Below are 27409 nucleotides of genomic sequence, written 5' to 3' on the forward strand. Positions count from 1 at the left end.
TATATAAAACCAGTTTACGCACCTGTCTGATTTGTTAAGTTAATATACTCGTCAATTAATTCGTTTGCCTTCATAACTGTGTCCCTTGCTTCATTCGCCCGGAGTGACAATTCGTTGGTAATTCTGTTGTTTAATTCTTCCATTGTTTTCTCAATGTCTGCATTTGTTCGTGAGCACCTGTCTACCTTGTTTTCCATTGCGTTCATTCGCCTCCTGATATCGCTATTGCCGTTTTTCCCTGCATCGCTGCTTGTGTCATCCACATCATTTCGTTCACCGGATATCACACTGTGTGATACATCCCTCCTTTTCAGAGAAGGTTGAGAGTCTAATAACGATCGTAATTTGATATTGTCATTACTAATTACTGCATACTGAGCTTCAAGTCGTTCTATTCGACGAGTTAGTGATGCTATAATGTCAACTGCATCACGCTGTCCGTGCGCCATCCCATGCACCAAACCGACAAATGTTATAACCAGTATCGCCGTTATCATCGTCAAATTCAGTTCACTGAGCGAGAAAAGCATAGTTAACGGTGTTTAGAACAAGATAAAATTGGGTTCGCCTAGTCAGCAATGGTAAAGGTCAGTTAACATTGGCTAAGCTCAGTTGGAACACTTGGATTTATAAAGAAATGATAAAGACGGCACATATCACATATGACACTATGAGATAATGCTGCACACCAGAGATAGAAATGTTGATAAATGCAGTCCGCAAATATGCATAAAATTAGTTGTTTTAAAGTTTTCCTGGATAAGTATAAGTTTAGGTGGTACAAAATATGGTACAGACAATGTATTATTTCAGACTTTTGTATAATTTATCATCTCGACGTTGACATGACAACCAATATAGTTTCCGAGTTTGCCCAGGCTGTGTATTGGACAACACTACTGAACGTCACAATGTAAAACATAATTATAGACTCTTATTAACGTATGGTATCATTTTTATCATTGCTGGTATGTTCACCTCAGATAAACTAAAGGTGGGCAACACACACACTGGCCATTATGATTATTTGACCTGACACAGTTCCCACAATTCAGCATACATTTAGTAAAGAAGCGGGTATGTTTACAAAGAAAAAATACACTTGAAATAAATGTATGTATTTAAAAAACAAATTAGACATGTTTTTTTATTTTTACAGGTACCAATAAAAACAGTGTCACGTCGAAGGGATAACTTCAGTTCGAGGAAGAAACTGATCTCACCAATCCAGGGATGGCTAACTGATTGAATGAAGTAACAGCCTAACCGATTTGCCACGTACACATTTGTTTCGCAATGCCAGTAATCATAAAATGGTTCTGGTATCGAACTATTCACTAATCAATCTACGCGTGTAACACGAACGGACGTAACGCTTTATAATAAGATATCTGTGAAACGTAACACATTATACGAATATTAAACAATCTTTAGTTATTTTAAACATTACTAATTGCGGTGAACATATATAGCATTGTCGGTTTATTTGTTGTTCGCATGACAATTACACAAATACCACACTGACATAAGACGATATAATCGACACGTAGACCACGGAACGGCGTATCTACATAAAATTGAGTTGGTTAGCACAAAATCATAAATTGTTGCAATTCTGTTTAAATATTAACTTATTGAATTACGTTGTATTCATTGCAATGTAGCGTTACTATGTACTGTGTATTATCATAATTATTTACTAAATCATATTCACTAAGGCAAATGATTTTATTTGGTGTTATTATTAACGATGAATTGTATTGGCGTCATATGGTAATGGTGTGACTTTCGTGCAAAAGGGAGAACCATTTATTCTACCGAGGCTAGATAAAGTTACAATTTCCTTGAGGATTAATATTTGATCTAACACTTTTTCTTTTTCTTAAAGATGTTTGTCTCTAGATCATGCATTCCGTGTACAATGTACATCTTTATTCGTATTTTTCTGGTCGTAACTTACCCTCCCCGAACAAATAATGGTCGTTTCCTTAATTATTGACCTATCACCCCAGAGATCGCAGCTGTCTCTTACCGCCACAAGTTACGTCATGTACAGAGTGACAACTGTACAATAAATAAATAAATGGGCGTTCACCCAGTGGTGGAAACCAAACGAAAACAAAACGAATAAGATGTCATATAAAAGTATTCCCCTAGCAAAATAACTCGAATTTAAATAGATTTATATTCTATATTCTAAGTTGTTCCCCATTCTTAAATTGCTCTCAATGAATAGTTTGAGTGGACTGTTCTCACTGTTTCGTTACTCGTATATCTGTAGTTGTAATACGTTGATATAGTTGCATCCACACATTAACTGACTATACAGCCAACGATATTCGTTTCTGAGCTAACAGTGACACTGTCTGCTTTGCAGAACACACTGTGCATTCCATTTTCAGCGGCAGCATTGCATATTCATATTGTAAGAAATCAACATACCTTCCCGACTTCGGCACTCGATAGCAAGGTGAACTCTTGGGCTGGGGACCTCTATGATATGATTTTAATTTCTTTCTGGAGAAATTGATAGTTCTATTTGAATAAAATGGACGAAACCATACTGTGTGCAGTGACAGGTAGGAACTGCAACAGGTGTTCGATAGATGGTATTGGCGTTCAAGTTGAATACAGGACGTCAAAATACAACAGATGGCGTCCGCATCGTTCGTGACATGGATTACTATACAGGGATTCAATGGTGTGGTCAGTTTTTGTTCTCTGTGAAAAGTTTTCCGTATTATGGACACATTATTCCATAAACTTTATAATTCAACGGTTACGTTTCTCGTTATCGTGTATACTACATATCTACACCAGACAGCTGAATGTCTTCCCAGCAGATGATATCCTCGTTCAAGAATCAGGACGAAGCTAAAACTTTCACAACTGCAATTCAGATCAATACCTAATGTCTGATGTTTAAAACATTGACCAACAGACATCTACATGAATGGTGTACATATTACTGTCCAATATACTGTTATACACTCTGTGTATACTAGTACAAATGTGTACACTCAAAGTGTCAGTTTTCGGAAACTTGCCGGTGGTTATTTTAGTTTCCGCTGAATTAATCGAAGTTTGGAATGATGTTCAATAACTAAAATTTGTCTGTGATAATTATTCAATAATCGATCTAGTTTTTAAAATGTATTTTCTCAACGAATTATCACTCACTACATCATCGTACGTAATTGTTCGTTTCTATTACCCCCAACAAACTAGTGCATGAGTACGATGACGTAAACATCAGTGTCGACTAATCAGACTATACTTAAGTTCTACAAATCTCCGCAATGTATCTTCCATGGCAAATTACATCATGTCGAGTGGCTATCCATGCAGTGGAAAACGACTACTTTGGTCATCTTTGGCATTGGATCGAACAGAGTGTAATCAGTAGTGATGTGGCGTATTGAGTACTCGACATCGAATATCGGCTAATATGATATAAATATGATATAAATATGATATAAATATGATACTGTATCAGTGATATTTCTAACGTAACAATGTAACGATTATGGTATATCTAATTACTAGTATAGGTATAGTATATGGGTCCGGTCGAGCAAAAACAATTTTGGCGAATATATAATTCGCGGGTTTCTTAGAACAATGTTCTGTCTGATAACGTCATCACTTGTAGGCTCGTCCCAGGTTCGTTTATAACGCACACAGTGATCAATCTCGTACACACGAACAATTGAGCCAAATTGGCTGTGTTACAGATCAAACATTTACCTGTCATGCGTGCAGTGTTGTGCACTGGATATTTTTAAGACGATTTTAGCGATTGCTGCTACGCTGGACACGTGCAAGACGCGCTGGGACACAAATACCACCAAAATATCTCTTGGATAAGTAGATAATAACAATTGAAAAGGTATTTACGGCACTCAGTTTGAGCTACCGAAAGCTCCGATTAATCATGTGGTAGTGTCACCAGACTGCCGTATTGAGAGATTTATTCAAAATGAAAGATTTGATCCCTGATAAATGACACCAACTTATGTCGGTTGATATGCAGGACTTGGCTCCCAGGTTTGCCATAAATTACGCCACTAGCGACACAATATCGAAGTGTATCAATTGTCAGTATCACATGAACGGGCCAACCAATAAACAACCTTGAAAATATGCTTTTAATTATTGACATTTTACACCTAATTTATTTCTTTGGATGCCTTTTAACGACGACGTTCATCCAAGTTCTGGAGACATTTTAGGCCGACATGTTACGATCCATGATGGCGTTTATTTCACACAGACACAAAAAATCCTTTCCAATATAACGTGCCATCACGTTTACTAAAACCGTTAGTAACCGTGGTGCCATGTGATATGAATTGGATTTTTTGTGATTACAGGGTCTGTCAAGTAAATAATTCATTAACCCAAAAGGCACGTTTATAGCTCGATTTATAGCGAATAGGAACTTAGAATAGGAACATTTCCGAACAGTAATGTCAGTATGTACAGTGTATAACGCCTTGCTAATACGCTGCCTTTACTTAATATGTATTTATGCTAACAAGAAAATACTCCATGTACCGTAACTTTAACAATTTATTTAGAGCCCTACACAATATCAGACTGCCCTCTCCCGGCGTTACTTGTTGGCGATTGAAGTCCAACGGCGAGGGCGTACGAAATAACGCCCAACTGGTTCTAAAACGCCAGCAAGTACCGTGGATGGTGTCTATTCTACTGCAAACACGTGTCTTTTTAGCTAGCATATTATTTTAGCTTATCCGTAATTTTGCTAATTCAAGATAAATTACATTCTCACAATGAGATTGTTAGGCCTCTAAATATTCACAAAAATAGTATATAGTTATTTAAATGCGTTTTACAGTAGCTCATTGAATTCATTTAATTTGTCACCCTGAAAGATCTGCAATGTTTTTGAGAATAATTTACAAGACCGATTATTATCGCAGACATGTTGCAGGTCACAGTTGTTGGCTAAAAACTAAGATGCTTTAAAACACAATTTTCATTACTCAAAGCCTCACATTAATCTTGCCCAACAGGCAATGTTATAAGGTATCCTCTATATGTTGAATCATCTCTGGTTATCCAAATGTATATTTTCTACAACCTACCCGGCAGACAAGAAAGTTCTGTTGCTGATGGACGTACCTATCTACGTACCAATGCATTTGAGTTGGTAGTTTTCAACAAGTCGAAAATATCATTTTTTACCAAGAATAGAGAATTGAAGATATCCTCACAAAAGTCCACCCAAAGTATGTACATACTAAGTACCAAAGCAATTGAGCTGTTAGTTTTCAAGAAGTCAAAAATAAAATTGTTGACGAACAACTATCCATATGAACAGGTCAGCTCTGTTATCTTTAAAGACAGCGGAGCTTAAATGATAATTTTAAAGTAACTATGTTATGGAGAAGGCAGTTATTTCTTTCCATGGTGTTGTACCCTCGGGCAAGATGCAAAACAGTCTCTCTAACGAGGAGAACATGGAAACCAGTTATGGAATGTTTAGCTAAACCTATATGCATGTACGTGTCAGCAGGGGCTGCTTCCAAACAAGGTTGGTTTGGTTTTGTTCATGTATGTGGAAGCCATATAAAAATAGACTTGTTATACATGACCACAGGGAGCCCAGGAACTATGATCAACTGTATGCAGTCTCTATGGGGGGGGGGGGTATCGGCTGGTATCTTGTGTGAGAAATAGACAAATGATGAAGGCTCCAGCGAGCTCATATTTTTTAAACTGGAAAAAACGGACAAACAGAATGAAAAATAAAATCTATAAAAAATACCAGGTTGAAGAATGTTAGTTGCTCTTTCAAATTTCGCCAAAATAAATCTGCAGAATAAATCAAGAAAACTACACAAATTGACTCCATTTATGAATAATTAAAGCACGGCACATTTGGAGGCTCATAGGGACTGTGTAGAGTTGATTATAGTTCCTGGGCTCCCTGGGATATGACTGCACAATTGATAGTCTTGAATATACCAATGTAAGAACATTGTGGAGTTGAAGCTAGGATTATTGTAATAAGTAGAATCATATTCATTGACGACAGATTGCTTTTTTTTATTACACAATAAGGCATGTCTAGTAAATACAGTAATTGGATTTAATCACACATGCAGTTAGTATTTTAATCAGCCATTTCGTGCAAAAAGTAGTTTTATCTAACCAAAAAATATATATAATCTAACAGTAACTGTAAAACAAATCACAATTGCTTCTTCCATGTCAAACTATTTACATCACATTCAAACATTTGTTATTGTTTACAACGAATGTGGCAACAACAGTGTAGTATGTAATGGAAATAGAATCGTCACTTGACATCACAGGCATGTATACTTTAGGCTGGCCATTTTGAACCATCACGATGACAAGCAGTAAAAGTTGGGTAATATTGAGGTTATCACAGGAAAATTTGGGTAATAAAGGATTCAGCACCACTATGTGACACCACACTGTCTCCAGGTATACATTGTAGTATTCATGTGACTACCTCATAAATCTGAACTGATGATAATCCTGCAATTACATGAGTACATTCCATAAGTACCAACTCTCAAAGATGTTTTCTACAATATAATGCATGTCAAGTAAGTATTTTTCTGCATAAAAGTACAAACTCCAGCAAATATTCTCTGGATGCCAATTAGTATCTTTGCTGAAAGTCAACACAACATTCTTGATATAATACTTCATTGTACAAATTTACAGAGTCTGCGAGTGTGACTACACGTGTGTAAAATGGTTAATTCCAATCTATCGAAAGTCAGCTGCTTCATAATCTCAAATATAAAAAAAATCTTGCACATTAACGTAAATTAATTTTGCAGTAAAGAAAATTACTATAAAAGACTAAAAACTAAAAGAACCACCATGCAATTCAAGCATACATGCAGCTATATGTACTAATTCACCACTTTGTTTCATCAAATGAATCAGTGACCATGATTATACCAAATAAGCACAATTTTCAGATAACCAAATAAACTTGTTTAGTAATCAGCCTGGGAAAAAACTACAAGTCTGAACAAATGGGAAAAAAAATAATTCTAATACTAAAAAAGTATTTCAGATTTTCATTGATAAACAAAGTAACTTCCTGACTTGGAGCAAGGATTAAACAATATTTCAGAAATCCATTGAGAAACAAAGTAACTTTTTTTCTGCAATGAATATTACACACCAAGTACAGTACTATTAATGTCTCTTTTAGAAAATACATGCAATTTATCTGACCAGGTTTGCAATATCCAGTTAATGTGGAAATGCTAGCATTTAATTGGAGTTTGTTAATCACAACCCAAGTCTGGCAAGTTAGAGCAAATAAGATGAAGGGAACAAGTGTTGTTCATTTTTTGCATCAATAGATTACACAATAAATCAAATCTGGTTATCACGTTTCAGTTAAAAGTCCATTAAGTGTTTAAAATAAATGCTTAATTGGCAGCTAATCTAAGAATCTTGTAGTAAATTATCAGTTAACAGTGATACCGAATAGAACAAGTCTGATGTGCTGACAATAGACGATTGCATTCTTGATCAGAACATCCAACTGCGAAGATGTGATTGTGTAATTGATGATTTCAGACTTCTTTGTAAAGAAAGTTCCATTTTCACGATAAATGAGCACACTGCATTTCCAATTTATCAGAATGCATGGGAAGTGATTTTTAACAAACCTGTTTGTATTCAAATACTTTGGCAAGAAATAATTCATAATAAAATATATTTTAGATATCTAATTTATTCAATTATTTTTTCATTATAGTTATCTGTCTAATTAGTTAGATATTCTTTCTTACAGCTAGCATCACCAGAGTATAGCATCACAATTCTTGTAATATTGTTCTTGCATTTTTTTAAGCAATGAGGGTGTAATTCAGTTTAACCACTTACATCTTGTAGTCTCCATATTGATTTTTAACCCACAAGCAAAAGAAAACTCAACAGTTTGATACACGTGAATGACACATTTTCAGGACTCTCACATGACAGAATGTAGCATTTGAGAAAACTTGGAGGTCAATTGCTTTGTATAGGTTGTTATAGAGCAGGAAAATACTTGGCTAATCGAAATATAAGCTACAGATACTGAGGTAAGTTAAATTACCTGCTGAAGTCAGTTTTTTTTTCCATTCAGTTCAGCTATACATGGAGGCTTTCAGCAGGTAATGTGTTAAGTAAGGTAATATGACAACAGATGAAGGCACCAAAACAAATACACTAAGAACAAGCCATGCATGGCGCAGTCCCCGGTAAGTTATCAAATCTAAGATATATAGTTCTGTTTATAGTACTGTACAATACTTGTCCATATTGAGATATTGCGCTGGAACATCATTCAGTAAAACAAAATGGTCATCAGTTGGCCATTTTTAATCCTATCTGATGCCGTGCATCAGGGACCCAATAATGTCTAATGTATATACCAAATTTGAACAAAATCCATCTAAACAACCAAGATCCGGTTCCAGAAATGCTTGATTTTTTTACTACACCGCCATTCGGGCATTCGGAATCAGATCATCGAACCAATATATCTGTATATCTATGAGATAATGAATATTCAAAATTTTAACATAATCAGTCACAGCATGGCACTAGAACCAGATTCATTAAAACAAAAAGGCCACCAGTTGGCCATTTTGAATCTGATCCGGGGAAAAAAAAGACTTGCATCAAGGTCCCATAATGTCCCAAGTTTGAACACAATCTGTAAACATCTGAGAAATGCTTGATTTTGACGGTTTTTTAGTACAAATATGGCTGCCATTTGGCCATCTTGAATCAGTTTTTGAAATAAATTGATGTGCACATGTACAATATTATGTAAGTGTGAAGTTTGAATGTGATACATCCAGGCATGTCTAATATATAGGTCCAAACACATGGACTCAGAGATCAATCCATAAGTTCCGTTTTCAGACTGTGTCAAAACAGACTAAAAAGTTGCACCCAGTAATTACAGAGATCATATCTTTATTTCACATCATGATTTTTTTACAAAAGGCATAAATATGGCCACCACTGGACAATCAACACAATGGTACATGCTGATCCAAGATTAAGATTGATCACATTTCTGTATTCAGTGTACGTTTTTCTTATTTACGTCATTGATGCAATCAAGCATCAATAGTTGACAATGTTTGGCCAGGTTAAATATACAGATTTATACAACAAACTATACTGTCTGAAAATTTGACATGTATTGCGAGCACTTCTTTTGAAATTTTAATACAGTAGACCATGGCACCTAAAATCATTTTAGTTGCCCAAATTCACTCATTTCCTAAATAGTGAATGTATACCTCATTATGGCAATTTAGCCTTCTACCTGTGTTCACACAAGTGTCATTGGAATTTATGCTGATGCTGATATTCCCTTTCAAAGAGGGTTTAAAACGCTGCCATTTTAAGCCTTTTGTTGCCGGTGTAGCATGCTTGCATCTGTTTTTCTCTTACCCTAATGCAAGTTACACTGGCATTAAGACACAAAAAAACAGATATGAATTAGATATGAATATAAAGGACATGCACAGATTACAAAGCTGTATTACATCAAAGCTCTGGTCTAGAAGAAAGTAAAATGTATGAAGTCAAGTTTTTATAATAGTGTTAATTTGGTTATCATACAACTAGCAAGCCACATCTTCTCAATAACAATTATAATTTTGTTCTGAAAAATCAAAATTTACTTTTTTTCAACAAGGTATGAAAAATTGCAAATCGACAAATATCTTTAAATGAAGTTGGAAGACATGTAAAAAGTCTGCCGAATTATTTGAAAATAAGCAAATGATAATAGACTATACAAGACCTAATTATGACCACAGAATGAAGTGTTAATAGATAATCCATATAAATGTTTAATGTCATAAACAAAAAGCAATAACTGCATATCGAAAAAAGTTAGACACTCATTAAACTGCTCGATGACAGTCATGAACAGGCTGCAACACAGTGCGACACCAAAACAATAACTTGAATGGCCATTTGGGAATATTAACTTAAACGACTGCACTGTTAACCAAGTTTATAACCACCACACAAGTTCAGTCAGATTGACACCATGCAAGAGATCTACATCGTAGATTATTTCTGCTTGTTTATACCCATACATTTATATTGACCCATATTACAATTTACAGCGTATCTACAAACACAGGCTCAGTCCCCACTAATACACAATGTATTCTTAACATCACTACCTTTTTTACAATGATTTTTTTTACTTATCAAATAATTTAATATCAGTCAATTCTATGTCCACCTAATTTATGGACCATTGTTGATCTTTTCGTCCAGTTTCTTCTTAATATTTTCAAAACGATCTTCACCCAGGTAGTCAATCTGTCCCTGTTCCCACTGAAATTGACGAGTACGACTGTCAACAGGATGTGCTGGTACCCCAGGCTCTGTAGGACTACTGGGAGGTGTTGCTGTGCTCAGCAACTTCAGCTTACCCAACTCACTGCTCATAGTCTACAGAAACATCAATGAAAATAGAAGCATGATATTAGTCATTAGGTAGGAGTTTTGTTGTCTACATTCTGACCTGGTGGTGTGGAAATAATGGAAAACAACAATTACTAAAGTCAATCTGATGAAACTCTCTGCATACAAAACATTGATAATCTTCAAAGTGTAACATTCATAACTAGAGAAAATCCTATTGCCCATGTTGTGAGTCTCGGTGAATATTTTCTATTCACTGTGAGATCTTGCGTTATGCTGAATTTGAATGTAAACGAGGCAAACAAAGGGCATATTGTCATTGTGGCATTCAATAAACTTAAAACATTGAACTATAAAAAAAATAATTTGAAGTTCAAAATCAATCATTCGATTTTGCAGCAGATGTTCTGTTTGTGGTTTTCATTACACAATGGAAAATAAACTATTTTAACTAGAAATAGAGCTTAATTAACATAACAATGGTTACAATATGCAAATCTACTGAAAAGTATGATGATCCCAAATATGATATACATGACATCAAAGTCCCTGTATAGTGTATAGAAGAACTGTGATGACATGTATACTGTCTCCCCAAGAGTGTACATGCATGTATATGGACCTATCACACTGTACCAATAACTCTGCTTGCAGCAGTTAATAATTACAAATACTGTACAACAGCGACTTTTTTGCACACTTTACTGAGTTTCCTGAGGACACCCTCTCTGTCACTGTCAAGCCGGTGAGGCAAATGGGCGTTCTCAGAGTTCCATGATTTCCAGTCTTGTGAAATAACACAATAGGAGACTTCCAATGCAATTAAAACAGCTTCTTTTATATTGAATTACATGAACAATAAATATACAAATTCTGTATCAAAAACAAGTATTCTTCAGCCATGGACAAATTCTATTTCATTTCCAAATCACTGGTTTGTGTCACAAATGGCTAGTGTATGTATGAGCAGCATACAGATATAGCATGTGGAGTGCCATTCCACATTTTTATTCTGTTCAAGTACATAGACAACATACCATTATATTTCCATTTCTGTAATAAATGATAAAATAGAATTAGTTACAATTTGGTACGTCAGTAGAAATCACACTTAAAAGCAGTTGTACCAGGAGCCGTCAACTGCAAATCTGTTTGATGACAATGTTCGTTTAAATTAGTTGACTGCGAATAAAGCAAGATTAATATTGGTAATTAAGAAAATGTTAGAAGTTTATAACCATGCTTATTAACCATGCAAAGTGATTTCAATATTTAATAATGCTCAATAACTGATAAATAAAAAGCACATTTTATACACGTGTAGTTAACACAGCACAGCACAGCACAAAACAAAAACATTGAGCATGTACCAAAATGATAGGCAACATAATATTGAACGCTAATGAATGTAAAGTAGTTGAATTGTATCGGAATCCACCCCAAAAAATAATTATTTTCATGGTCTAATTATTGAAATGATTATGGTAATTTAGATGTAAATATGCAGGTAAATCACTCCTTATATTCTTGATGCAAAAGTACACGACAACTCTAAATGTCTGACCAATTTCAAAATTAATAGAAGCCGTAATTTGATATTTTGTATGGTCCACAGCATAGTAATATATCGGTAGCTACTTGGCTAACAATTTATATGAAATCATTGTTTGATTTGAACTGGTTAGTTTAAGAGACAAATGCAGCACATTAAACATTTATTCTTTGTATAATTGCAGTCATTTTTGTGTGTGTGTGAATGGTCATCTATTGTAATATCCACTAAACCTGTTTACTGATCACTCGATAGTGGAAAATGCAGAAGTTACAGCGCTAGTCACACTGAACGCTGTGATAGCATTAATGTTTTGTATAGACAACACAGATTTACACATACTTGATGGCACCCACAAATACACTAAAAACACCAAGTGTTGTGTTGATACACATAACACGTACGTTTTTTTTTAGTTCTATTCACCTATGTTTGTAAGACTTATTAGTGGAGATAATAAACCACAAACACATTCTTGTATGCAGAAACAGACTGCATTCTGCATTTAATGTTTCACTCTCATAAAAGTGGTTTGATTCTGCCAGTTCAATTCAAACACAGACAACAATCAGCAGATGTGCTAATTAGTGAGCAAATTTGAGGGTTTTGGTGATCTAGAATTTAAGAGAGCAACAGTATTTAAATTTACAAATAGTGGTCGTATAATATCATGAGGACAATATCACAATATTACTGAAATCTTTAAAGCTAGTGATAAATTTACAAAACATTGATAATCTTCAAAGTGTAACATTCATAACTAGAGAAAAGCAGTGAAAACATCAGCACACAAACTCTTAGTAAAATAAGCTTCAGCAATGAATAGCAGGAAAACATGAGTGGACCATAGACAATAAATATGCATGAAGATTGTACCTTTAACAATTAGAAGCTAAAATAATTTGGCTAGTCAAAAAAGGTTTGTCATTTGTTTTTGTCTTTTTATATTGAATCAAGTGAGTTATCTCAATTCCAAGTAACTTGGAACAATGCAATTCAGGTTGGTAAATGCAAAAAATAAATCACAGCCGGAGTTGAGTATACTACCAGATATTGACCATTTCATCTCAAGTGAATTGTGCAGTATCTAGGAGTATACATGATTGTTGCAGGGGTTTATTGCTATTGTATTATACCAACATCATTTTAAATGTAATTCTGAGACATGGGAATGATTTTAAAGCACCAAAAACAATGAAAAAATGTGATGCAGCCTCTAAATCATTGAACTTGCAACCGTGGTTAAATGAAATAGCATATCTATAGCAAATGTATACATCAAGCATTGGTGCAAATTCCACCTGTATTTCAGCATTGATAGGTTAATTAATGTAATTTCTCATTAGCAACAGCATTGATGTTAGTAAAATCATCTCAGTTATAATTATAATTTGGGGAATCAAAACTTCACAAGTGAGACACTACAGGCAACAATCATTTTGTTGGTGTAGTTTGCATATAATTCTGAAACTTTTAATTGAGTATCTTTATTTGAACCAAAAAAATAAGAGTAGCGTTGTTTTTTTTTACGCTTTATGTCTGCAGCACAAAATAAAATGACAGCAGAGTTTACTCTTTACTATACGTTATTCATGTTTATGGTCCACTTCTAAACACTACATATCTGTAGTCCACTGTCTATTTAACCACGGCTTGCATAATCAAAAACATGCCCTCGCCTAATCAAGTAAAATGCTGGTATAATACAAAAAGTTGGAGGGAGAGAGCATAACAATCAACTGATAAAATTATGCATTTTAATAACAGAGACTAATACATTGTCTGAGTGTCTTGTCCTGTTCCATCAAAACACAGAGACTTTACTTGAAATTCTAAATAGTAGACTATCCAGCTCTTTCCTCACTGTTTTTAAGATATGCCATTCAAAACTGAGATTGCATGTGAATCTGATAATGCCACTGGATGTGCTACATGAGTAATGAGAGAATCTATTAGATTATAGGTGTTAGTCTCTGTGATTATGATGTATTTACCTGTGATGCCGTGTAAAAAGAGCTGACTCTGCAGTTAATAGCATGCTACAGTGCACAATGCACATAGTTACTTCTTCGGTAGACTTTTGAACATATAGAAATGAAAATAAAGGTACTATCCCACGCATGAAAAGCCATGCTGCACCCAGTATCCAAAAATTGTTATACAACACTAACGCATTATATTGCGATAGATAGTGTGAACAGTAATTACGGCATTAACATTTTAATTTCAGTGTGAAACCCTAAAAACTCTCAATGCTAACTCAATGGCTAAAAGCACATTACAGTTGCACTAAGAAAAGATAGTTTACTATGTTGCTATATACAGACTGTATCACTATATACAGACTGTATCACTATATACAGACTGTATCACTATATACAGACTGTATCACTATACCGGTACATAGACTGTATAATATTTTCACTAGATCTGTACTTTACTGTGTTTGCTCTATTTGTAGCACATGCTCTTACATAAATTACTGAGATTTTTCTGTGGAGAATGCAAGTAATATTTAGTATACAGCCAATGTGATATTTGGTTTATATGCACATCTATTGGCGATGCCCTTCTAATAGAGCAAATGTGGTAGTGCTATGTGTGGACTGTGTATTCTTATATATGACCTGTTCTATGTACTAACTGCGTGGTATATACGTTGACAATGTGTTACTATATGTGAACTGTATTGCTATACGTAGATTACATGTACATATTGTTATACGTGGCCTGTATATTGCTGTTATATATATGGACACTTGCCATTTACGAATAGTTAATTGCTATATGTGGATTTTGCAATTTTATACATAGGTGTACATATTTATAGGTGTATGTGGACTATATCGGTGTATATAGACTGTATGTAGAATATATAGACTGTATGTAGAATATATAGACTGTATGTAGAATATATCGCTGTATGTAGAATATATCGCTGTATGTAGAATATATCGCTGTATGTAGAATATATCGCTGTATGTAGAATACATCACTGTATGTAGAATACATCACTGTATGTAGACTGTATCGCTGTATGTGTACTATATTGCTGTATGTAGACTGTATCGCTGTATGTAGAATATATACTAGCCGCTGTATATATTACCTCATTATGCATTCATACTTGTTCTAACCATTAGTTGTTTTTCCCTATGAAAATAGCAAGTTTTTATACTTGATCACTTTATTTAATACACATGTATATCGAGCTTCAAATGCTGAATGTAGACCTCTTTCCAGACGGGAAAGCTTTTTTCATCTCAAAAAATTGACCCATTCTATTCGACAGCACGCTCTAAATTAACTTTACAAATGAAGCCCTGATCTGTGACCCCAAATCACCCACACCCATCCCAACCCAACCACTAGAATTAAATGCAATATCATGTGCACGATCCTCTTTCATCAACACTTCTACCAATATACATTATAAAGCAGTTATATGCCATACTCATTTCTACTGGTCTAAGTAAATACTACTACATTAAAATGAGGAACTTTGTTGGTACAACACTTGAATATAAAGATGAATTTTGATTTCAAAGTAAAAAAATAAAACATCAACCAGTCATGGTTACATGCATCTATACATCTATCAAATGATGCGCTCCGAGTAGTGTAAACATGAATCATTACTACGCAATAAAAGCCTATAGTATATAGAACATTGCAAGTGCATGTGCATGTTTGTGATGGTGATAACCTCATACACGTAGGACCCCGTGTTTCTTTGACAATGTACATGCATTTGTCAATTTACTATTAAAAACTGTTTCACATTCTATAACTTCAATGTATAGTAATGTTAAGTTAAATTATGTACAGAAAAGGCAACAATTAAAGGGGACCACGTTTATTATTACCAATCATTGATTAATTTAGTACAAATATTAACAATACATACACTAACACCTGTATTAAAAACTTAAACTCACCTACATTGTAGGTGATAATTTGACATAGTGAAGCCATACTTACCTTACATGTAATCTAAAGTTAGGTATCAATTGAAAATCTTGGACATAGTACAATTATTGTTACTAATTCAGTAATAGAACACCTCTATTTTGCAATAAACTCAGACTTAGTGTGTCAAATTGCATCCCAAACAGTAGCCTAAACTGAATCTGCGGACAGGACAAGGCAAGTATGGCTTCATTATGTAAAATATCATTGAATTTGTTAATTTTACTATGTTCAGCCATGCTTACTTTACAACTAATCGATAGTAAGGTATTTTAATTCTCTTGGGCAGGCTACATTAGGAAATTAACAATATGTATAGTATCAAAACAATCTGACTTGTATAATACTTTTTACCAAAAATATTCATCAAAATTAGATAATTGAAGATATCATCACGAAATGAACAAATGTGAGAGAGGTCCACATGTAGTACCATACAAAATGTATATGTAATATCAAAGCAATCGAACTTGCGAATTTAAACAAGATGTCGAAAATATAACTTTTTACCAAAAATGCCAAAAATATTCATCAAAATTAAAGAATTAAAGATATCAACACGAAATGAACAAATCTGAGAGAGGTCTACATGTAGCACCTATATATGTAGTATAAAAGCAATCTGAATTGTAGTTTTTAACAAGAAATTGAAAAAATCACTTTTTACCAAAAATTACAAAAATAGTAATATTCATCCTGCCAAAACAGACTACTATACAGTTCAAATAGGATTTTTTGTTTGACTGACAATTTTTAGAATTTTACAAATAATCCTAAGTGGCCTGTTCAGGCCACTGCTTGGGGTGCAATTTGACAATGAAAAAAATAGAAGTTCTATTTTTGAATTTGGGACAAGATTGAATGATGCCCAAAAGTTTCAATTGATACCTTACCATGGATTGGGTGTTAAGTATGGCTGAATAGAGTAAAACTACTGACATGCAGAACATATAATGTACACAGAAAATATAGCATGAAATAATTGCCAAACCATTGTTTTGTCTGGCTGGTATGAATAACTTACAACTCATTGACTGCGCTGATCTGTTACATGTCAGTAACCAATCAGCGTTTGCTGAAAACAAATTGTGGCATACTATGCAACACTGTTACATGGTGGTCAAATGCAATCAACTGACCAGTGATAGCCACGACTATGTATCACAAAAAAAAACTGCCACTAATATCACCAATTTGTTTACATGCATTACTGCTAAATGTGAGAATGGCCCTTAAATTTTCAGAATAATGTTGGTATAATAAAAATGTTGACTTACTTCTGTCTCTTCAGGTACTAATGGTTTCACAGGCTCGTCCATTTTCCTCAGAACAGTCTGAACTTCATGGGTTGTTAACTCCTCTTCCAGTAGCTCTTTTACAAATAACTTTCTCATTTCCATCTCCTCCTGCTCTTTCTTAATTCGATTTGCCTTCTCCTGTCTTATTTCAAGCAATGATTTGAATAGATCTTTGGACAATTCTTGGATATGTACATCTGTAGTTGTATCATCTATTTCTTCCTCACTTATTACATGTAATTTGTCATTAATTATCTTAGCTAAATCTATAATACGTTTTTGTTCAGACAATACATCTGTTTTCCTAGTCTTTTTCATGCGTTCATCTAACTTCACATTAATATATTTTGCTAATTGTTCCAAACGTTTTAGAACATACGTATTTTCTCTTTTTTTATCTTCACCTTTCCCACTGTCCGACTCCATTTTCCACATTGCTTCACCTAATCTTTTATGAATGTATTCTGCTAAGTCGTTGACACGCTTTTCTTCCACACTCAATTCGCGATGTTTATGGCATTCCACTAACGACTCATCACGCTGTTCAACCATACCCCATAATTCAGATATTTCACCAGAGTATTCCTCGAAAGGCTCACCTCTACTTATTTCCGAAGGTTCTCCAAGCTTCCTGTGAACATATGCAGCTAATTCTTCTACTCGTCTTTCTTCTGATGTCAATTCATGAAAATCCTTGCTCTCATCCGACAGCTCAACACCTGGTTTGACTATACCCCATATTTCCGTTAATTTACCACCATCACCCTCAAACTTCAAGAGTTTAACAGATCTACTCATTTCTTTTGATTCATCAAGCTTCTTATGAACATATGCAGCTAATTCTTCTACTCGTTTTTCTTCTTCTGTAAGTTCAGGATATTCAGCCTCATCAGGTTCAGGCACCTTACTTTCATGAGCATCTGTTGATTTGTTTTCATCTATCATTCTAATTTCCCTGTGCACATATTCTGCTGAATGTTCTGGCACTGAAGGAGGGTGAGTGCACAAATCTGGATATAATTGTTCTCGCATTGGTGGGAAAGATGATTCTGCTGGTTTAGAAGCTAATTCGGCATCTGGTTTAGAAGCTGGCCCAGAAGTTGGTTCAGCTGGTTTATCTATTTGACTCTCTCCTTCATCACTTGCATAGAGAGAACGGTCAGGTTCCTAGATAAGATTGTCAATTTACTAAATAACTGTCCAGTAATGCACTGCATCACACAATACATTCTATGAATTATAGTGTGTCAAAGTAGGTTTAGTTTTAATACAAGATATACAAATAAATGTTTATTATACTTAATAATACAAATAATCTGTGAATCTGAAGAGACAAAAGTTGAATATTCTTTCATTGTTGAGCAGAAAGTGGAAGTGGAAGAAACAATCTTGTTTCTAGTGACATACAAGAGTACAAGTATTTCATTTCAGTAGCTGAATTGGGAGTAGCAAAATATGGACATTGCAAATGAGCCAAAACATTGCCTGGAAACACCATTTTTTCCCATTCATTTTGTCTATTATTGGAGGCTTTCAGAAGGTAATTTGTGAACATGGTATTTACAAAATGAACTCCTAATAGAGCAAATATAGGTCATGTTGTGACATGTTATCTAACACGATTCCTGAATTGAAAACCTCAGTTATGTATTTTCAACAATTTTATATAAAAATAGCCAAAAGTGTAGGGTCTATTTGCTCTTTGTCATATATTTCAAGAAACCTTTATTTTATCCAGGTATCAAGAATTTGTAATGCTGCATCCATCTTCTAAGTGCAAAAACACTTTTATAATATCCCATAATGCATTGCAAATTTTCAAATTAATCTCATTTTGGACTGATCTTATTGAGGTTGGTTGTTGATACCATATTTGCACTATTGAAAAACATGCGCATATAAAAAAAATGCTATAGCTAGTTTTATTGCTTAACTAGCTAAGTCAGTTTTTCTAGTTTAAGTTGTTACTAGCCAACTACTACCACTAATTTGTATTGTTCAGATTATTGTTAAAACTAAACAAATACAGTCCAAAATAAGAGCAACAAGCAGAAAAAGTTATCAACAACACAGAGTCAGTAACGTAAAACAGTGAAGTAATCCTTGACTTCTATAACCAAATCATGGATCCAGGAAGTGTAAACTTACAAAAATCTGACAAGCATGAGACAGTTCTATGTCCTGCTATTTGAACATTGGGCATTTGTAATTAATGATGCATTGTCAATTGTGATTCAAGAATTGATATTTTAAACTATTTACAAAGAATAATTGACAGATGTACTGGTGTATATAGTAAATCAAATATGTCAACTCAACATAAGTGTTCTTGTAAGTTCTGTGAGTCCAAGTTTGTAATCTTTTGTCACACGACAATAAGACCTGTCATATAGCCTGCCTTATGTCCTTAAGGTAGTAGGAAATAAATGTGTTATAAGGTTTTAAATAAACTGCATCCAGCACAGGTCAATAACAGCTGCCAAGTCCTTACAACATGTAGTACAGCATCACTGGGGCATTTAACTTTGCATAAACAATCTTATTAGTCTCCAGGAGCCATAGTTAGCTGGATACATGTGCCTACCTTTGACATGGCAAGTGACCCAGATCTGCATGTGGTGGCAGAAGTGTCATAACATGCTCCCTGCTAAACCAAGAGCGAGATTCAAAAGTGGGATGTGTATGGAGGTGGACAGTTCCCAGCAAATGATAAAGCTTGCAACTAACTGCAGCTTCTGGATGATACCAAGCTTAATAAGAACAGAATGTTGGATAATATGGCTCATAAAGCTTGCAACTAACTGCAGCTTCTGGATGATACCAAGCTTAATAAGAACAGAATGTTGGATAATATGGCTCATAAAGCTTGCAACAAACTGCAGCTTCTGGATGATACCAAGCTTAATAAGAACAGAATGTTGGATAATATAGAGGTTGCAGAAGAAATGCCAATACTGAAGATAAATAACAAGAAAACTTTAAAGATGAGTTGATCCATGAATGTGTTGTCTTCTGTTATGGTCCATCCACACAGATTGGCAGTACATATTCTCCCACCATAAGAGGAAGATTTGTGATCTGAGTTAGCAGTATGATACAAACTGGGTATAAAGGAATAGAAAAGATGTGTTTGGTAATATACCGAGTGGCTCTGGTATAACCAGACAATCTGAAAAGCTATGTGCCAATATGAGCTTCAAGATTGAGAAAAACCTTGTGTCACATACATATTACTGTGAGGAATCGTCAGCAGCAAGTAGCAGCTACAACAGAGTCTCTACTGCAAGGTTGCCAAGAAGCATTAACTTTGTCCCTCTCTCTTTGCTAAGGTAGGCGACAGCAATGAAAATGACACACCTTGAGGACACTGTTTGGCAAAAACTGTTGTAGTGCTTTCAGCTCCTAGTTGAGGTGTTTGGATAACTGTGTGTGAAAGTGTGTTAGCAGATCCATCATATGCACCCCATCCCTCAATTGACACATCTGTCAAGTGATGACAGCACCAGACCCCATCCAACTTTAAAACATGCATACTAATGTTGAATGTGCATTCCCTGATCTTGTCACTGAGTCAAAAATATGCTTCACACATGTCCATGCCAAGATTTCTCCTCATTACAAACCACAGTGATTGCAGGATGTCATTTGGTACTGAGGATGTTCAGAAAGGATCTCCTTTGATGGATGATGGAGAAGCCAGTCATATACACAAATGTGTGTACCGGTAAAGTTTACTTTGGTAAGTAGGAAAACTACTACCGCATTTCTCATAAATACCAAATGGAAATACTACTCTGAATTGGTATGCAATTTCCTCTACCAGAAACCATGGAAAAGGTTGGCTATAGTTTATTAGGTATGTGGAGAATGCATCCTTCAGAGGTGCCAAATCTGCCACTGGCCTCCACCCAAAAGATTCGATAGAACCCAGCGAACTGTCCACAACAAAGTCACAGGACCTGGAGCGACCGACAGTGAATGCTAGAGTCTGTAAAGAATTACGGGATGCAAACTAGCTGTTGGTTCTGAACATCAGGACAGCAAACCATAGTGTTGAATATTGGCCAAACTAAATGAACAGTCTCATTCAAAGTATCAAAAGTACAAAGACCTACAAAGACCAACAACCCACAAAACCCAGAGTTACCTTACATGAAAACTGAGTGTGCACCATGTCCTCCAGACTTGTCCTATCAGGTCAAACATCATGGCAGAAATCAATGGTGAAGCAACAGATTTTGCAATGTTCTTTTTCACAAAGAGATGCAATATTCTCCTCAATCTGGCAAATGGTGAACTAAAAATTGTCACTTGCATACACATTAATTTTATAGCTGAGTACCCTTGGCACTAAATTTGACAAGTATGGTACTGCCACACAATGTAGCCAACCGGAGTTTGCACACATGCCCGACCAAAGCAAAGACTTCCTTGACAGAATACCAGGAATAACAGCTATCCTGGCTTAGATAGATGACTGAACACAATAACCATATTTAAAATATTTGTTTTTGGTAGTGTGGTAGTAGTAGTAGTATAAGTGACAGTGTGTTGCATATAGGGAAATCCCAGGGTGCCTGGTGTTGCTAGGCAACCTTTGCTGCAACATGCTCCAACTTGCCTCGTTTAGACAATTATCTAAACAATACAAAGTTGTCGTAGAGACTGGCTAGTAACGACAAAGACAATATATTGCAATGATCTTGGATTGGAGATGCTTCTAATGGAGTGAACCAAATCTGACCAATCAGAGAAAGGCCAATTGTGTATAACAATGGTGATGGTAATTGATGTATTAGTGACAACTAAATGAAACTTTGTTTAACCTTACAGATTTCCAACACCAGTCGTAGTTAACAGAATTTTGTGTTAAAAGCCTGTGATCAGCATGAGGCTTTACACAAATAAAGCCAGATGAGATACGTACCTGAGCAGTCTGAGCGGCCTCCAGCTTTGGTTTGACCCTGGCAACGAATATATCCCACCATGCCTGGATGAATGTGAGCTCATGATGAGAGCTCATGCTTTCATGAGGCAGAACCATACCACTGCTTGTATCATAAGTAAACTGCCATGGTTTGGCTATGCCAATGAAATGCACCACTTTCACTTGATCACCATATCTAATGATAAACAAGTATAAACACAAACTTACACGTTATGGTTGATAATACAAGGTTATCATGACAACATCGCAAAATATGCATTACCTGTACAGTAATCATATTGAGCAACATGTAGTGGAGGTTGATGCATTCCTGTGCCGCCTGAGAGCATACTTTGCAGTGTTCTTGTGATAACCTTGTAATTGTACATTTTTTTCATGCTCGTAATAATTTAATGAGGTTATAGCCCAAAATGCCATGAAAAATGTTTGCACTGTGCAAACATTGAGTGTTCAGTGACAACTTTGATTATCATAGCATGCTATTGAGCATCTGCTTCATTATGAACAATGGAAAGTGTTCGAATGTGACGTCAATAAGGCAACAATTTGAATGTTTGAGCGAGTGTTTACAGAACGTCAAATTTGATTTCAAATTTCAAGCATTTTCACACACACACATGCAAAAATTAGCGATGATTTTACTTTGCACATTTCATTAGCTAATGATTTTGAATATTATTCTAACATAAACAAATTACCCAAATATATTAATATAATTGATTGTAGTGTAAATAACCTTTATACCAATCTATGCTAATATCAAATGAAAACATGTTAGTAGTTTAATTCATCTGACTTTGTAGTTTATATAATTAGGAACAAGTTACCTGACAAATGCTGGTAAATAACTGTATGCTCTAGATGAAGTCATGTTATAAATAAATGGCAAATGCCTTGAAATGTCCTTAGTTGCCCAATCACTGAAATAGGTGTTGAGAAGCCCTTGGTCACCACCTAGAAATAATATAAAATCAATCATGACTGCATGTACAAATTGATCATCAAAACTGCGCTATATGACTGCATGTACAAACTGACCAGTGTGATTGCATGTACAAACTGACCAGTGTAATTGCATGTACAAACTGACCAGTGTGATTGCATGTACAAACTGACCAGTGTGATTGCATGTACAAACTGACCAGTGTAATTGCATGTACAAACTGACCAGTGTAATTGCATGTACAAACTGACCAGTGTGATTGCATGTACAAACTGACCAGTGTGATTGCATGTACAAACTGACCAGTGTGATTGCATGTACAAACTGACCAGTGTGATTGCATGTACAAACTGACCAGTGTAATTGCATGTACAAACTGACCAGTGTGATTGCATGTACAAACTGACCAGTGTGATTGCATGTACAAACTGACCAGTGTGATTGCATGTACAAACTGACCAGTGTGATTGCATGTACAAACTGACCAGTGTGATTGCATGTACAAACTGACCAGTGTGATTGCATGTACAAACTGACCAGTGTGATTGCATGTACAAACTGACCAGTGTGATTGCATGTACAAACTGACCAGTGTGATTGCATGTACAAACTGACCAGTGTGATTGCATGTACAAACTGACCAGTGTGATTGCATGTACAAACTGACCAGTGTAATTGCATGTACAAACTGACCAGTGTGATTGCATGTACAAACTGACCAGTGTGATTGCATGTACAAACTGACCAGTGTAATTGCATGTACAAACTGACCAGTGTGATTGCATGTACAAACTGACCAGTGTGATTGCATGTACAAACTGACCAGTGTAATTGCATGTACAAACTGACCAGTGTGATTGCATGTACAAACTGACCAGTGTAATTGCATGTACAAACTGACCAGTGTAATTGCATGTACAAACTGACCAGTGTGATTGCATGTACAAACTGACCAGTGTAATTGCATGTACAAACTGACCAGTGTGATTGCATGTACAAACTGACCAGTGTGATTGCATGTACAAACTGACCAGTGTAATTGCATGTACAAACTGACCAGTGTGATTGCATGTACAAACTGACCAGTGTAATTGCATGTACAAACTGACCAGTGTGATTGCATGTACAAACTGACCAGTGTGATTGCATGTACAAACTGACCAGTGTGATTGCATGTACAAACTGACCAGTGTGATTGCATGTACAAACTGACCAGTGTAATTGCATGTACAAACTGACCAGTGTAATTGCATGTACAAACTGACCAGTGTAATTGCATGTACAAACTGACCAGTGTGATTGCATGTACAAACTGACCAGTGTGATTGCATGTACAAACTGACCAGTGTGATTGCATGTACAAACTGACCAGTGTGATTGCATGTACAAACTGACCAGTGTGATTGCATGTACAAACTGACCAGTGTGATTGCATGTACAAACTGACCAGTGTGATTGCATGTACAAACTGACCAGTGTGATTGCATGTACAAACTGACCAGTGTGATTGCATGTACAAACTGACCAGTGTGATTGCATGTACAAACTGACCAGTGTGATTGCATGTACAAACTGACCAGTGTGATTGCATGTACAAACTGACCAGTGTGATTGCATGTACAAACTGACCAGTGTAATTGCATGTACAAACTGACCAGTGTGATTGCATGTACAAACTGACCAGTGTAATTGCATGTACAAACTGACCAGTGTGATTGCATGTACAAACTGACCAGTGTGATTGCATGTACAAACTGACCAGTGTGATTGCATGTACAAACTGACCATCAAAGCTGTCATGTGTGACTGTTTGTACAAACTTACCATCAAAGCTGCCCTGTGTGACTGCATTTACAAACTGACCATCAAAGCTGTCATGTGTGACTGTTTGTACAAACTTACCATCAAAGCTGTCATGTGTGACTGTTTGTACAAACTTACCATCAAAGCTGCCCTGTGTGACTGCACATTGAAGTAGTCCTCTGTAAGTTTCTTCTGATGGTCTAAATACAAATACACCTGAATTGAAACAATCAGGCCAACCACAGTCTGTTGCTGCAGACAGTTCTTCCCTTTCAAACAAATCATCTATGTTTTGTAGAACCTACAAAATCAAAGAAACTTTTGCTGAAGTTGTTGGAGGCATGAATTGGAAATAGTTAATTACAAGTTTATATTAGCCTTTTAAACAAGACTAGCTAATTTATGTCAATTAGATAATTAGTACATGTATTCATGGAATTCAACCCGAAACAAATAACATGTGGCCCGTTCCAGAGCATCTACATCTATGTACCATAGATCTCTCACTAAAATACGATGCATTCCAATCGTAAACTAATCAGGTCTGTGAATCAAAAAGTTTCAATGATTTGGGTGGTAAAGATTGGCCACTTATTATGCAACGACTCAAAACAAGAGTAAATCATATACCTAAACTCATTACTGGAATGATGAGATGTTTCTCAATAAATTGAACAAAAGAATTAACAAGTGATGACGAAGAACACACAAAGATGAAGATTTTATTACAGTCAAACCTGTCTATAGCGGCCAACCATGGGACTTTGAAATTTTGGCCTTTATAGACAGGTGGCCTTTCTATACAGGTTCACTAATTTATTCATGAATATTAATTAGGCACTGAATCAATGTATTAAAACAGATCTCGCAACCCCATTTGACACACTAATACACTACTGTACATAGTATCCAAACAATTACAAATAAAAAATGTTGATTTTAAATTGTATTATGTAAACTAAAATCATTTCACAAAAATCGATCATTGCACAATAATGAGTAGTAAGAAAATTAAATATTTGAAGATTTGTACAATAAAGTTCATGTTCAGCAGCAGTTTGAGTCTCATTTCCTACTAAAGAAATCACTCGGCTTGCTTTGCTTAGCTATTCTGAATTTGTATGTTTCTTTTAATATCTATTGTGTCGGGTAACTGTTCTAATAAATCGGAATGTCTCTGGACTATAGCAAATTCTTTTGAGGAGAAGGAAGAGGGACAGTTAGCAGTGCTTTATTGATCCCTACAACGTTGCGTATACGAGGAGAACACTTATCTATTGTAGTGATGGATCTCCTTCCAGTTACGTGACAACTTGAAAGTTTCCTCCCCAATCACAATTCCCTTAACATTTTGTTCATTTTTTTTCAAAAATCTTCTCGACCTACCTCACTTACTAAATGGTTGATCCCTAATCAAATTATTACTTTGCGCAATCAAAATCTGAGCGACTTCCATGTTATTGTACTGATGCAACAATAGAAACATGTGAAATATGCCTGGCGACTTTGGCCAGTGAACTGAGGTCAATTTAACATCATCGTTAAAAGCATCTATTGTTAAATTTACCGAGGTAGTAGCAACAGAGAAAACAAAATAGTTGAATGAATTTAGTTGGACAACAAGACGATACTGCACACACATTCCCTCACAGTGATCGATAGGCAGTAACAGAAGCAACTCTACTTTTTGACCTGAGTTATCATAACCCCGGAAGAACAAGAACGCATATGTGCAAAGCTAATTAGCATGATTTATTTGGATGGACAAACAGGCATGGCCGTTGCGTTGATTTTTTTCCTTTTTGCTATCAGTTCCAGTTACATGCGTATTTATCGATATTTATAGGAGTTCAAAGTGAATAAATATCGATACTAAATAACAAGTGAGTTGTTAATCAATTCGATCGGGAAATTACTGTTGGCATTCTGATTCACCCCAGCCACATGCATAGGAACCATGACTGTGTCCCGGCGACTTCCAAAACTTTTGCGGGTCGTCATCGTTGTGGTTGCTCGATTCATTCATTGAACAAAATTGTAAGTTATTCCCGTGGTATACATATTTCAACAAAACATTAATGACATGTTTTTTTATCAGGACACTTTCAAATTCTTAATTATGTTTTAAACAAGAATAAAACATAATTGCTGAAGCCATCGGTTGAATGAAAAGTGTAAAAACGTGCTAAGAGCTTTGTCCTTTGTGAGCTTATTAGTTGTCTGAGGTGGAAGGCAGTAGTCTGCAAGACATCCGGGAACTATGTCCGTTATATGCAGTTCAACTGATCACTGCGGCCGCTGAAGCGTGGCCGTTGGCTGTGTTAGGCAGGTGGCCGCTATAAACAGGGTACTTTACATGTAAAATTCGTAGGGACTGTTCGGTTGTGACCACTATAGGCAGGTGGTCGCTGTATCCAGATGGT

The 27409-nt window shown here is 35.6% G+C and overlaps 2 protein-coding genes across 2 annotated transcripts in view; both read right to left on the minus strand.

The window, feature by feature from the left end:
- Positions 1–8977: 8977 nt before the first annotated feature.
- Positions 8978–27409, minus strand: part of LOC100372807 (glycogenin-1-like) — a 45719-nt gene continuing 27287 nt past the window's right edge. The window contains exons 4-7 of the mRNA XM_006813191.3: positions 25125–25287; positions 23068–23194; positions 22220–22415; positions 8978–10500 (exon numbers count right to left, since the gene is read on the minus strand). Of these exons, the coding sequence (XP_006813254.1) occupies positions 10294–10500; positions 22220–22415; positions 23068–23194; positions 25125–25287 (693 nt within the window). The 3' untranslated portion in view covers positions 8978–10293. The remainder of the gene's footprint in view (positions 10501–22219; positions 22416–23067; positions 23195–25124; positions 25288–27409) is intronic.
- On the minus strand, positions 11291–19885 carry LOC144341607 (uncharacterized). Its single transcript, XM_078006986.1, has 3 exons — positions 19877–19885; positions 17272–18459; positions 11291–11526 (listed from the first exon to the last, which is right to left on the minus strand). The coding sequence occupies exons 1-3, from the start codon at positions 19883–19885 to the stop codon at positions 11425–11427; spliced, it is 1299 nt and encodes a 432-aa protein (XP_077863112.1). The 3' UTR covers positions 11291–11424.

Source organism: Saccoglossus kowalevskii, chromosome 1 (genome assembly GCF_978046115.1).
Source record: "Saccoglossus kowalevskii chromosome 1, keSacKowa6.1, whole genome shotgun sequence".
Lineage (NCBI taxonomy): Eukaryota > Metazoa > Hemichordata > Enteropneusta > Harrimaniidae > Saccoglossus > Saccoglossus kowalevskii.